Source organism: Dromaius novaehollandiae, chromosome 5, assembly GCF_036370855.1.
Source record: "Dromaius novaehollandiae isolate bDroNov1 chromosome 5, bDroNov1.hap1, whole genome shotgun sequence".
Lineage (NCBI taxonomy): Eukaryota > Metazoa > Chordata > Aves > Casuariiformes > Dromaiidae > Dromaius > Dromaius novaehollandiae.
The window spans coordinates 54,406,266-54,420,254 of NC_088102.1; the positions used below are offsets into that span (position 1 = coordinate 54,406,266).

The window sequence follows — 13,989 nt, forward strand, 5'->3', positions numbered from 1 at the left end:
CTAAGTGAAAGCCATCATGGCCATACTGCTTCATAAATTGTCAGGATTATTTCTGAACTCTGGTATTTACCATCCTGCTTTTCTGAGATTTATTTGCCATCCTATTCCCCTTTACTTACACACGCTTAAATGTTACACAATTTAAGATTTCCTCAGTTTCTATGATATCGTTGATTTGGGTTTTCTTTTTTTATTTGTTTGTACCTGTTACATGTGTCACTCTGTAAAATGATGGTACCTGAAAGGTATAAATGCTGACTTCAGTGCCCACAGTAAATTGTAGCACACGCTGTGTCCCAGGGTAGACAAGACTGACAATATGGTCGTGGTTATTGCCTAAACCACATTAAAATGCTGTTCAAGTTATATGTTAGAAAACTCTGCCTGTGGTTTTTTTGCTAAGAACAGATTTACGCAATTTCTTTTTTTAGACCCAGTGCCCCCTAATCAAAATGGGAAGTTTTATGATTCTTTAAAAGGAAGGCAGCTAGAAGCAAAGCACAAATTCTGGGTTTAAGCTACCCATTTACTGTACTAGAGATTAAAAGTGAGTAAAAATTAGGTCAGTATGTTGTACGTGGTTGGCACTCTGTAAGGTGATAACACTCACTGATTCCTCCTTTCTGACTTGTTACCCTAGATGATGTTTTAGCATGTAGGAGCTATCCTTCCTATCTTTTGTAAATAGTAAATGAGACTTTCTTTATTGCTAGGACTAGATTTCTCTCCCATATATTTGTCTGTTAAAATACGAGGTTTTCTTCATTTACTTTCTATATATTGATAAATTCCTGTTCTCTGGAGTCACTTATTTAATAATAAAGCACATGTTATAAATTAATGTCTGTGAAGCAGATTAATGCATTCAGTTTTAACTTAATTCTGATTTCTGGAGATGGAGGTGCACAGAATTCACAGGGTATATAAATAGCTATGCTTATGTAAACTGTTTTAGTGAGCACATGGCAACTTGTTCATATGTGCTCAGAAGTTTCTAGCTAGAACAGGTTTGTATATGCGCCTTAACATCTTCAGATGAGAAGTATGAGATCATTCAGCTTTCTATAGCAAGTTTTATTTATTGCTACTCATTTGGAATATTACACTTTCTTTGTATAAATAAAAGTCAAAATGAAAATTCAGCCTGTTATGAGAACAGAGTTTTCTCAGGTGACTGAGAAATGTTAAGTCTCTGCAAATTCTGAAGAGAGATTATGAAAATAAGAGTAGTATTTGCTTCCAAAGAAATCTGTTGTTTCTGCACGTTAATATCCTAAACATAGAAAAGAAGTTATACTGGGGGTTTTGTATCTGTTAATTTGAAGATGTGTCCCTCCCTTTCAGTAATACTGATTGTTGCTAGATTGTGTGCAGTGTCTAGTAAAAAAAAAAAAAAAAGAAAAGTCAGCTTTTCTAAATCTTTTGATGTGTGGTAGATTTTATGTCTCTCTTCTTTGTGTCCATGTGTATGTGTAATGGAATTAAAAATGCACAACTAGCTTGGTATGACTTGTTAACGTCAGTATGATTAGTTCTTAAAGTGAGTCATAAAGTACTTTTAAAAAGTTCCTACTAAGTTATCTTGGATTTACTGGAAACTTAATGTTTTAATTGCTAAGGAATAGATTTAAATTTTTAGCAGCTCTGAATGTGTGTAAACCACCACTTCAGGAATAATCTTGAGATTGAATCTTTGGTTGAGGAGTACAGACGCTACTCTTGCTACTTCTCCTGGCGTCATTGCAACTGTACTGATAAGAAGTAGTAACATGTACTGGCTCAGGAGCCAGTGTACTAGGTGGGTCCTCAGTTTCCCCAGGCAACCTAGTCATCCAGGGCAGGAATTTAGTCAGTGTACCGTGGTTCCCTTCCGGTCCCAGGAAGCAATCCCAGGAAACCAGGGCGCAGCAACTTGTATCACTGTGGAGCAGGGGTGTGTACATTATGTGAGTTGGGAGGTTATGATCAATAGGCATATAAATAGAGTTAATAAGTCATTTTAAAGTCATATTTTTTTAGATATGCAAGCACTTAAAATGCTAACTTTTAAAGATTACTTGGAATTAGTGGCTTTATTCTGGAGAAGTATTTGTTGAGTATGCATTTTTGTTAATGACTCAGTGCTGAATTGAACTCCTAGATCAGAGATAGTAATCAGTAAGTACCCGTTGATAAGTACAAACTGCAATCCTACAGTGATAATTTTTTTTCACTGCTTCCTAATGACAAATATTAGCAAATGTCATTGTAGTATGAAGCAGCTGCTTCATAATAGCTGGAATATAAATTTGATTTTGTTAGTTTTGTTTCACCTGAAACATCAAAACATTGGGTGTGTGTATATATATATAATGTGCATAAACTGATGTGCCAGAAGTGTCTGATGAATGCAGAGCAATCTGACAAGTCCAAAAGTTTTTTTTTTTTTCCTGCTAGTTTTTGTTGACTGAAAGGGACGTTGTGGCTATGTGTGGAAAAAATCATGGAAGTATATAGAAGCAATATTTTTGAAATAATACTAAAAATAATAATGGTGCTAGTAATAATGCTGTCTTCTGCTAAGCAATAAACAATTTGTTAGCTTCTGTCTAAGAATTCTGGCTCTGACTTTTCCTTTAGGATAGATCTACTAGCCGTCCTAAGTGTGCAAGTGTAGATGACATTCTCATTTTAGCAGCAAAATGGAAAGTTTGATCCTTAAAGTATCTGTTTGACTGCCACTGGGCCCTGGAAGCACCTAATATGTTTACATTTTTACTGGTAGAAGCATACCCAGCATCTGCCAGTATGTTCCTCAATGTGGCTATCAGTAACGCTTTAGTCTTACCTGCCTTGTCTTCTGAATTGCCGGGGCATTTCAACTGCATTATTTATTTCACGCTCTGATATTCATTCTGACCGTTATAGGTGCTCCTGAGTAAAGGTTGATTGAGCCACAGTGAGTGTGTACCCTTACTTCCATGTGTAAGGTGTTGGTGTTGGAAGGGAGAGACCTGGGAGCTGTCACTGTTCCAGTGTCTGTTTAAGGCATCTGTGAATACTGAGTGAAAGAGCTTTGCTTTTCCCTGCCAGGGAGGGGGGGAAGGATGATGCAAGACACTTCCGCCCTCAGCGTTTTGGCTTGCTGCCTTAATTGGCTTTCTGCTCGTTTGCTGTCTTCTGCAAATTCGGTTCTAAATATCGGACTGTGCGTGCATTGTCTAGGCCCTGTCTCAGAGCTCAGGCCTCTGCTTTGGTAGAAGATGGCAAAAAATTGCTGAAGAAAGCATGAGGATTCATTTAAAAAATTGAGGCCTAGTGGAAGATAGGGAAGTTTCTAAAAATCCTGGCAGGTTTCCTATTGTACCAGAGGGAGGTATAAACCTTTTAAGGACTCATTACAATAGGGGGAGTGAGATGCAGCTGTGAGAGTTTTTAGCTGATTTGTCATCTGTGCAAGAGCTCTACTTGGTGTGGATGAGTCAGGGCGCTAGAAGTTGAAAGAAAGAGAAACTTTAAAATGCCTAATCTTACTCTGTATTCTGACACAGAGTTGCTCTAAACTATGCCAGACTGCAGTAACTACATACCAGCTGCTCAGCACCCAAGTGTATTTTGAGTGTAGCATCGTTGGCCATGCTTTTTTTTCCCTCCCATCGGCCCCTATACCCCAGCTCTCCCTGAGGATGCTGGAGTGTCACAGATCATCATTGTCCAGGGAAATTGCCAGTTGGGTGCTGTTAAAGATGTTAGAGTCTTACTGGCTGGGCTGGATGTGCAATTAAATTCCTGTTATCACTTTTGCCATGCTGAAAAAGAAGTATTTTTCAGGAAAAGTGGTTCACGCAGTTAGAACAAACTTACTAGTCTAGAATGCCTAATCATTGCATTACACAAGAAGCCTTGTTTTTTGTGCTTGTTACACAAATCATAAGACTGTACTAGTAAAAGTACCTTTTTGTGTGGAGGAAATGACATGTATTCTGAAAGACCCAATCAGTCCCGATTATCTTTGCCAGTCTTCCATTCTGAATGTTGATTTCTCTGAACTGGTTTGGATCACTGTTGCTCTCATCTTCCAGGTCTGTAATTGAAAGAGAAAAGTTCTGTAATCCTTGTGGGTGACATACTGAATGTTTATAAGTAGGTTGCCCTTTAGTAGGATGTAGTTTGGGGCAATGAGGGTTAATAATACTACAGAATCATAGGCCATGTGAAGCTCAGTCATTGCCAATAGTGTGCAAACTTCCAAGATTCCTGTATTTAAGGAATTACAGATAGCTTTGTGCAGAACTGTAAGGCTGCTGGAGGTAATGGCTACATTGGGAAAGAGGTGCTTTTTTACTCATATGACATGTGTATGCCTATGAAAGGGCAATAACTTGAAACAAAATTATTTATACTTGAAGCTACTTAAATGGATTCTGATAGTTACAGTGTTGTTCTGTGCTTAATTTTGAACAAAAAAAGTCACAGGAAGTGACTGCAACTTTTGTGCAAATGAATTTTGCATTGAAGGGCCATTTATGTTCAGTGGATGTCCTCATTCATTCTTCTTTGGTGTGCAGACATTTTTAGAACATCTTACATACTATAAAGCACGTAGTGTAGAAGAGCAAGGTGGTTCCCTTAACTATGATGATTAACTAACTCTCTCTAGACATGAAGATGGAATTTCTTGAAGTGTTTTTTAAAAGCGTTTTCTTGGCTAGCGGAAACCTCTACAGCCCTCCCTGCTGTTGTATGGGCAAATGACATCCTTGTGTATGTTGCTGAATATGGTGCCTTACAGTACCTGGACAGAAAGGTGAATGTTGTTATTTCAAGGGGAACCTGCACCATGCTTTTTGTGTAGCTCGTAATCTTTGGGTTTAATGCTTGTTCTTTTTTTTGGATATAGTGGTCTTATAGTAAAGGAGAGAGGAAATTTATTTAATGGGTTAATGTTCAAAGTGGACTTTGCTTCAGAAGACTTTTGGTTTTTACTGAAGTATTTTTTTCCTTTCAAGATGACATTGTGACTCTCACCAACTTCAAGCCGTGGCGGTCAGAAGGTATTGTACTAACTAGTTTTCGTCTGTCTTGTGTGTCCTCTGTTAGTTTCTGTTTGCTGACAGCCTCTGGGAATCAGGCTTTAGCTTGAGTCCTTCATATTGCATACAATCAAGGTTTTTTGCAGTGTAATTTACAGTCAGTTCTTATTTATCTGTGGGCTGCTGTCATGGTTAAGAACTTACCAGGCATCTCTGTTGCTGGTGCGGTACATGTTGTGATTCTGTGTTGTGGCTCCTTTACACCCTCCCACATGACATGGACATACATTTCTTATACTCCTGCTGTTTAGGAACATGTTTATGTGCTTTTCAAGGAGTGAACCTTTTGAGTATGTTGTACTTCTCATTTATTATATGTTTCATGTTCTCTTTTTTGTCATCTTGTGTGCTTTACTTGGATTGTTCTGTTTTATTCCCCTAGATCAGAGGTGCCAGGAAAGCAGTAATGGATTTCTTTTCACAGGTTGCATAAGTTATCAACTTTCTTATTGAAGAGCGTTAAAGTAAAACTCTGAATTGTGCTTGTTCCTGAAGTTAAAATTTCTGGATTACCATTCCTACAGTTATCAAAATAATATAAGACTGAAGGCTGCTGTTCTAGGCTGCAGAGTCTTAGTTCCCTCAGCAGCATAGGCAAAATTGAGTATTTCTGCCCCAGAAATGAAGTGTCAGGCTGTTTCTGGCACAGAGGATTATGTGACAGAACTTTTGATGAAGATCCCCAGAACCTGAGGTTATGGCTCCTGGGCCCTGGGCTTGCTACCTTCTCTAAAGCAGCAGCAAGTAACCTGATTTCCAGCAGTACAGGGCAAGTAGGCATTGAGCGTGAACTTTATGCTTCTTCTCTTTCATCAGCCAGCAGTCTGCTGTCCTAGGCAACTGCCTAGTTGGCTTATGTTTAGAGCCAGCCTTGTCTGAAGGTACAGCCTCTTGCAGGAATGTTCTTGCACAAACAGTTTCTGAAGTAAATTAATTTGAATATTTTGATAGTCATTTTTCAGGTAGACTTCCATGTTCTTATTGTGATACTCTCCTGTTACGTGCCATTCGTTTATCTTGGATATTAAATGTTTGTGTTGGGGGGGGGGGGGGGCGGGCGGGCCGTGAACTGAATTCTGTTCCATGCTGCAGCTTTCTCTTTAAACCTTTTCAGTGTTTGGTGTTCTGTTTTAGAAAGGGCATAGTCCCTGAAGCTGTCACGGTATTGTTGGGTAGGAAGAATGAGCCTAAATCAGTTACTTCTGCACTAACTCTTTAGAGATGACTTAACACGAGTCTCCACATGTGTATCAGCATGTGCAAATACCTTTCTACAGGTGCATAAATAAAACTTCTGTGTTCAAATTGTGAGATATCTAATACAGACTTCTGCAGGCATATTTTGCTTTGACAGAATAACATGCAACAACTTTAAACATGCTATAATGAAGGTGCTTCTGAATGCTGTATTATATCATTGACCAGTTTCTTTTGGCATCAGATGGACACTTTTAAATTACAAGGACCATTGCTCAATGTGATTTCCCGTGTAATGTTAACATTTAGTATTTGGTGGACTAACTCTTTGTGGGGAAGTCATTCCAGAAATAGTGCTGCTGTTAAAATTAAGGACTTTGTTTTAAACAGTGGGAAGCCTAGTAATTTAAGCTGATGTTACTGTTCTTGATTCTCTTGTCGTACCTCCATTACATGGGCATCTATAATATGTAGGGCCCCAGTGTGACCTCTCACGGTTATACACCGTTGATCCCTTAGCCACAAAAAAGGTGACTTCGCTTTCTGGCAAACAACCCCAGAGATAATTGAACTTTCAGAATTCAGGCAACGAAGTTCCCAGTGTGTGACTCTTGTATATATTAATCAATTAGACATTTGAAGCAAGAAAAAACATTATCTTCTCAAATACATGATACTAATATATTTTGTTTGACTGTCAGAGTTAAAAATTTGTTTCTATGACTGCAAGGTTACAACTAGCCTGGGCAGATTGCAGATATTGTGTCTCACAGCATTCTTTTTCCCTTCAAAGATTCATTCTTTAAGACTTTGTGTCTGAGTATTATTTTCCAGCTGTTGCTTTTGGTTGGTTGTTGTATGGTGCCTTGAACTTTTACGTCATTTTTCAAATACAAGAATATTTTAAAAGGAGGAATGTATGCATATGATTTTTTCTTTCAATGTTCTCTAGGAGAAGAATGCAATGGACCTCTATGTGAAACTGTTTCAACAACAGGATCTGAAATCCCAAGCAGCTCTGAGGTAAGGTATAGCGCACTCAGTGTTAACATTGCAAATCTGTAAATACTAATGGTAGAAAGAGGAATGATGCTATGAAAGACAGTATTAGTTCTGAAAAACATTTCTTTTAGATTCTCTGGTACATACATATTTATCTGTGTACAAGTTTTCTTTCTCTAGTGTTTTTAAGGAGCGAAGTCATGGAAGTAACACTGCTACACAGTCTCTTACAAAAGACTTTACAGAGCATCAGTACTGTCAATAGTGGAAAACAGCATGGGCTTAGCAGTATTTCTAATACCAAGCTGAGTAAGAATCACATGATAATACAATGTTTTGGCAACTGGAAAAACATAATGCTCCTGCACAAACTCAACACTTCTTTTTATGCTGTGTGTTACATTACTGGCTTGATGGGGAAATCAGGGCACTGTTGCATGCCTTTGCTCTAGGAACTTTTTAAGAGTGCAGCAAGATTTATGAGAAGCTAAATGAAGGTGTGGTTGTAGGAATTACATATGCAATCTAAAAAACATAATCAGCCATTCATTTCTCATGGTACCTCATTGCTTAATACACACAGTACACTATCTTAGATGGAGGTATATGTTTACTATATGTTTCAGTTAAAAACAGATATGAACATAGCATGGAAATATACATGGTCTTGAAATCAGTGTTTTATTTTAATGTCTTCATTATCATATAATTTTGTTATTATGGTTATTATGTTTTTAGAGGAAGATAGGGAAGGTTGCTCCATTGACATGCAGTCTTGTACTGTGAGTGCTCTGTTGAACTGAGTGTTGGCAAACTGGTTGCTCTGTTGAACTTTTTAAGTGTAAGACGTTTCATCACCTACCTCTAGGAAGCAAAAGGAGAGGTGGTCCTGTGAAACTCAGAAGTGTTTCCTAGATTACACAGATCTATGTCTTGCTATCGCATGCAACCAAATCATATAAATATTTTTATAGGTCTACCAAATTCTATCTTTAAAAATACTTAGTATTTTGATTTTGCTACTTCTCAGTCTATTGGAGGACTCTAGTACTAATCTTTTTCTTAGGGAAAACTTTCACTAAGCAGCCATATCAAATGCTTCACTGAAACCTGGGCAGATAAGATCTCAAATTATGACATGAAGCATCATACCATGATATGCAGCAGAGTCTCAAGCTGATTCTGAGTTCCTTTTGAGCATCTATGTGCAGGTGGAGATGACCTATTTCACCAAAATCTGAAAGGATTCATGTGAGAAGAGAGGGAGCATAGGAAAAAGGATGTGAGGCATGTCTTATATCTGTGGAGGCATAGGATTTGGACCTTGTTTAAGGGTGGAAGATGCATGATGGAGCAGAAAAGGAGGAGATGCTTTGATCTTCTCAGCACTTTCTTGTCTGGGAAATGAGCCTCCTTATGAAAAGTACATCTGGTTGTCTTTGCACAATTTATCTTTGGTAAATTTGTGCTGCTTTTTCTCTCATTTTCTACTGGGTATGTTCCTTATTTTTTTCTTTTTAATTTGTTGTGAGGTAGCACAAAGTATTGTCACATTGGTACGTCTGTAGTTGACCAGATGACTGATTTCATGCCTTCCCCACCAGGAAGACATAGCACGTTTGTTCTACTAATTTTTTCAGTATTCCGAAATGGAGCTTATTTAGTTATCCCTCTAGAGTTCAGTAAGCGGTTGAGTCTTGTTTCCATCTCAATTATGGTAATTTCAGTTTCTAAAAAATGATTCTCTGCTATCTTGCATTTGTATCTTTGTTTTGCCTAATGAAAGACAAAACAAAGTATTTGTGGGATCTGTGGCTTAGGTTTAGAACACACCTTGTTTTGAACACATTGTCATCGCATGTCAGCCTCCAGTCCTTTTGCTTTTTGTGCTCTTTTTATTTATAAAATTAAAGGACCTTTTGATATTTCTTTTAGTTCTACTTATATTTGGCAGTTTCTCCTTTCTAGCAAACTTAGCTTCAGTTTTCTGGGACTTTAGCTTTCTCTTTTATATATATATTTTTTTAACCATATAGATACTCTGATTTTTGTTTTCCTTTTAAAATCATATTTCTCTCAATAATTCTTTTCCAGTAAAGATTGCTCTTCTAGCATGTTTGTGGTACCTGTTTGGTTTCACTTTCTGCACACACAGTTCAGTTTTCTCTGTTTGGTAGCCCAGACTGCAACTGAGGTCTTTCTCTTGGACCTGACCCAAATTTCTAATGGCTTTACATACAGTTTGTTTCTCCAGCTGAGCTGGTTATCTAATGCTTGCTTACATTTGAGTTAGTACTGTCTCCTGTGCTCTGCATCATCCTACCCCATATCCCTTGCAATGGTCTCATTTACCTGATTTTTCACTTCCTGTGCATTAACCAGACATAGAAGTTACATAGCTTCTTTTAATCTTCTTTCCCAGTTTAACGTTCTTATCAGCTGAGAAAGCCTTGGCTCTAGGAGATTTATGTCCTAGATATTCAGGTGAAATCAGTGAAGTCTGTCTTCATGAATTCGTTCCAACAGTAACATAGTCCAAATGTTTTGTATAATGCTAATCCTTTTTCTTCATCTTTTGTCACAAATTCAATTTAATTCTCTACAAACCAGAAGAGTCTCCTTTATTTCAGTTCTTCCCTAGCCTGCCTTCATCATCCTTAATGCACTACAGGGAGGTTTAGTAGGGTAAACACTCCTGGCATAGAAGTCAGTCTGTGGCTTTTCCTCTTTCCACCAAGACCCTTTTGAGCCCAGGTCAACATATTGTGTTCTTGTTCTTGGCAGATAGTGTATTTCTCTGTTTATGAATGTACGTCTGTGATGGGCCTGTTAATAGGGCTTGCCAAGGAGTCTGTAGTCATATACACCTAACTTGTTCTTATGTACCATTTTCTTTGGTACTTCACTGAAAACTATGCTGCAGTAGAAAAATGTTAACACTTAAAGTCTTAAGACCATTTAATTAATTAACTAAAGGAATTTAAAAACAGAAATTTAATTGATTAATAAAAGGGACAGTCGCAGGACTTAAGTGAATTTACATGTCACAGCTTCATTATGTTTGGCCTGTCTTTTCTTTTGAAAAAGAAAAAAAACATGTAAAACAATAGCATGCTTCTCAGCAGTAGGGAGAACAAGTTATGGCTTGTACTGTTGATTTAGCAAAGGAGGGAAAGAAGATTCTGGATTTAAATACAGGGAACAGAAAGCATTACCTAGCTGTAAATCAGTGCAATACTTTTTCAACTTTGCTTTCATTTGACTTAAATCATTCCTTGTTCAGAAACATTATACAAATTACAAAAGGAAAAATTAAGTGAAGTGTGCCAGAAATATATACAAAACAGCAGTCAGACGAACTCTGGTCCTAAAAAAGCAATAGTGGTTACCATGAGTGATGCATTTGGTCCTTCCTCATGGTTTTGTATTTGTGCCTTCATCTTGTTTCCTATTTTTTACCTTCTTGTTTTCTTTTATCTGCTTCTTGTTGAGTCTCTGTATTTTACTTCAGTCAGTCTCCCAGAAGGATAAAAGAAACAGGATTACTTAGAGTTCAGCAGACCTTCATATTAGAAGCTTTAAATCATGAGTCATCTCATGCTTTTGTTGTAGGGAGGCATGGAGAGCTTTTCAGCAAACAGGAGAGGAAAGAGAGGAGTTACGATAGGGATACTTTTAAATAGAAGCTACAAAGGGGACTGTGCTTCAAATTATGACTGTTAAAGCAGTGGTTCATGGACAACCACCCCTAACAGGGATAGGCAGCCCTCCTAATTGATTCTGTAAAGAATCTAGCGGAACTGGGTTTTATGGAGTTCCTGTTTCAAGGAATATATAAATGCCTCTGATAGTCTTCTTGAGCAGTTTTGAAAATGAATGAAATAAAAGCTGAGAATCTAATTTTCTACTGTACTTTCTGTTTATGCGGAGATAGAGCTAGAAAATATATAATGGTACAAATATATTTTGATAGCATGTTGCATCTTTTTTCAGTGATCTAATTAGTTGATGAAGTTTCCAAGTAAGTGAGAATGATGGCTACTGACAAAACAGAGTTCCAGTTCTCAGGAGGGAAGAAGCTTAATTAAGTGTTTTGTTTAAGGATTAGAAGAAAGGTTAAAAATTAGAATTCATATGTAATTTCCTGACAGTAAAATTTTAGGCCTTTCAAGTGGGATAATCTCAAGACTACTCAGATATTGTGGGAGATTGAGTCACTAACTAGTTTGTAATTTCTCAACTTCTGTAAGATGCATATACTTAGGAATATTTATCTGTCTCCTATTCCAATTAAGAAGTTTAAAATCACTTACAGTATTTGCTGTGTATATCTGCTGCATATATCTTAAGTTTGTCAGCCTCATAAAGGGCAGTCGCACTGTTCTCTGAGTGAAGCTGCAGGATTGTGCCCCATTCTAGCTGTGAGAAACTAAAATTGTTTTTTGCAGAATAATGTATTAAACTTTCACCTTTTGTAGTAATTTCCCACCAAAGAAATGCTCACTGGAAGTTTGTTAAATCAGTATTTCTGTTAATGGGGATTTTCCTGTATTGTGGCATCGACTTGAGTCTGAGAAGAGCTGAGAACCAGCAGCCTTTACTTAAACGAGGCTGTGGGCAGAAGTAAGTTGTTGTAGCTCCGTCAAATGTATAAAGCAATGCATTTTACCAACATTAGCAGTATGGGCCATCAGTTTTTTATGAGAGCAAGCAGGTGCTCAAGATCTTTACCTCTCTATCTCAAATGAATTGTTTTCTTCTCTCTGAAAAAACACTGTCATAATGCTCATTACTTTCTTGCTTGTTCATGTTTCAATTTAGAGCAGTGTTTTCATGTAGAAAGGAACATAAAACACAATATTGTGAAAACAGACCAAATTAATTTCAGCATCTAGAAAGAAATAGGAAAAGGCTTTAAGTGTAACAATGAAACATAGCCTGAGGCGTATTTAGTAGGGTAAACACTCTTGGCATAGAAGTCAGTCAAAGGTGTAGGAGCTAGGATTCCAAGTGCTAAGGACCAGCTGAACTCTGCTGCCGCCAGTGCCAAACTTCTCTTCTTGACTTTCATCTAAACGAAGTTAGACTATCTGAGTGTTTCTGAAAGGACTGTTCAGTTTTCATTTCGGGGTTGTGTTTTATCAGGATTGAAGTCTGCTGTGCTGTACACGCTTTGTCGTATAATCAAAAAGTGGCATCACTGCAAAAGTTTTCACATTTTAAATGTTCGGGAAAAGGTATGTTGGATATCAGCAGTTCTACAGTACTTAAACCTTGTGGCTTTAGTTAATTAATTGCAGAGCAGGGTAAGTTCCCTGGATTCACAGGAAAGCATTTTACAGAAAGCATAGGAATGCACAAAGGGTTTTCCATAGCTAGACTGTGCCTGCTGTATGTCTTCACCCCTCACTTTAGATTTTTGCTGAATGTATTAAAATACCATCTCCAAGTGGAGCAGTGTGGGTAGCATCTGAAGGCCAGTAGGTGGCTAAAGCCTATATTTACATCTATCTAATCGTGGATATGGAAAGCTGTGAGTGGAAGGAGTATGAGGAGGAGACTTGGCAGCAGGGGAGAAGAGGAGAGAGAAGGGTGTCAGCTTGCACAGGGAGGGCCTGTGTGAAATGGAGAGGTCATTAATCCTCTGGGGAACAAGGAAAAGTGAGACTGCACTCTGTTCACAAATTTGTACAGTACTTTACAGGGCAGATATTTTCAGAATATAGTTGGGGAAAACTTCCCACTTAAGTGTCTCAACCTCTATTTCTCCACAAATAGCACAGGTTTTTCCATTAGCATCAGTGACAAGAGGGTTAGTGAGTTCAGACTACCCTGGGATAAGAGCACAATGTGATTATTTGTGCTTGCAGTGCTTCTCTTCTCTGTGTGGATTCCCTGGAAAAAGACAGGTAGATTGATCTTCCTGTGTTTGACTAAATTATGAAAAAGACTCTTTTTATTATTTAAATAAGCAAACATTCAAATGGCCTCATCAGCAAAGAATGGAGAGACATATATTTGTTCCCTCACAGTGTAAGCAGGAACAAAAATAGCATGTTTGTTTTACAAAACTATGCAAATGAACTGTTGTGGTTTCTCTAAAGTAAAACTTTAATAGAAGAGAAAAAGTGAGCAGGATTGAATAAAAAAGAAAATTTGTCATTTAATTTTAATTTTGAAATTAATGCACAATATTTTGTGAAAAGTGGATTTTGGGAAATGGTCTTTTTGAAGTACTACAGCCCCAATCCAATAAATAATGGTACAGTCATGCAGTGATGTCAGTGTTCTGTTACTGCTGAAGGTTAGTTCCATTGCATAGAGAATCGCTGTATTTTCTTACCGCGTTCCTGCTGTTCAGTTGCACTGCCTACACCTGTCTGTCTCAAGTCATTTTCAGAAGCAGATATGAAACAACGCTGTGAGAAATTACTAACTAATAGAATTAGATATTGCAAACCATTATCCTTTCTATTAGTAAAGCTTGATGCCAAAATCCCTTGTTCATGCAACTAATCCTAGAGTGGTAGGGCGAGCACCCCAAATAGTTAACAGATGCGTGTTCACAGGATAGCTCTGCTTTGCAGAGTTCCCTGATGTGCTGGTTGCCCACGCATCCAGTTGTGGAATCCGGCCGGAGGACGTTGCAGCTCCCCCCAGGCCCACACTCACCAAAATAACGTGCACCCAGATCTTGTACGGTTAAAGTCAGGCTAGG

The 13,989-nt window shown here is 37.9% G+C and overlaps 1 protein-coding gene across 8 annotated transcripts in view; it reads left to right on the plus strand.

The window, feature by feature from the left end:
* ANO5 (anoctamin 5) overlaps positions 1–13,989 on the plus strand; it is a 59,484-nt gene that overhangs the window by 5,426 nt on the left and 40,069 nt on the right. For 4 of the 8 annotated variants that reach the window (XM_064512853.1, XM_064512854.1, XM_064512856.1 and 1 more), the window contains exons 2-3: positions 4,989–5,033; positions 7,222–7,292. In XM_064512853.1, the coding sequence (XP_064368923.1) occupies positions 4,989–5,033; positions 7,222–7,292 (116 nt within the window). The remainder of the gene's footprint in view (positions 1–4,988; positions 5,034–7,221; positions 7,293–13,989) is intronic. The other 4 variants (XM_064512855.1, XM_064512857.1, XM_064512860.1 and 1 more) reach the window with 1 other exon arrangement.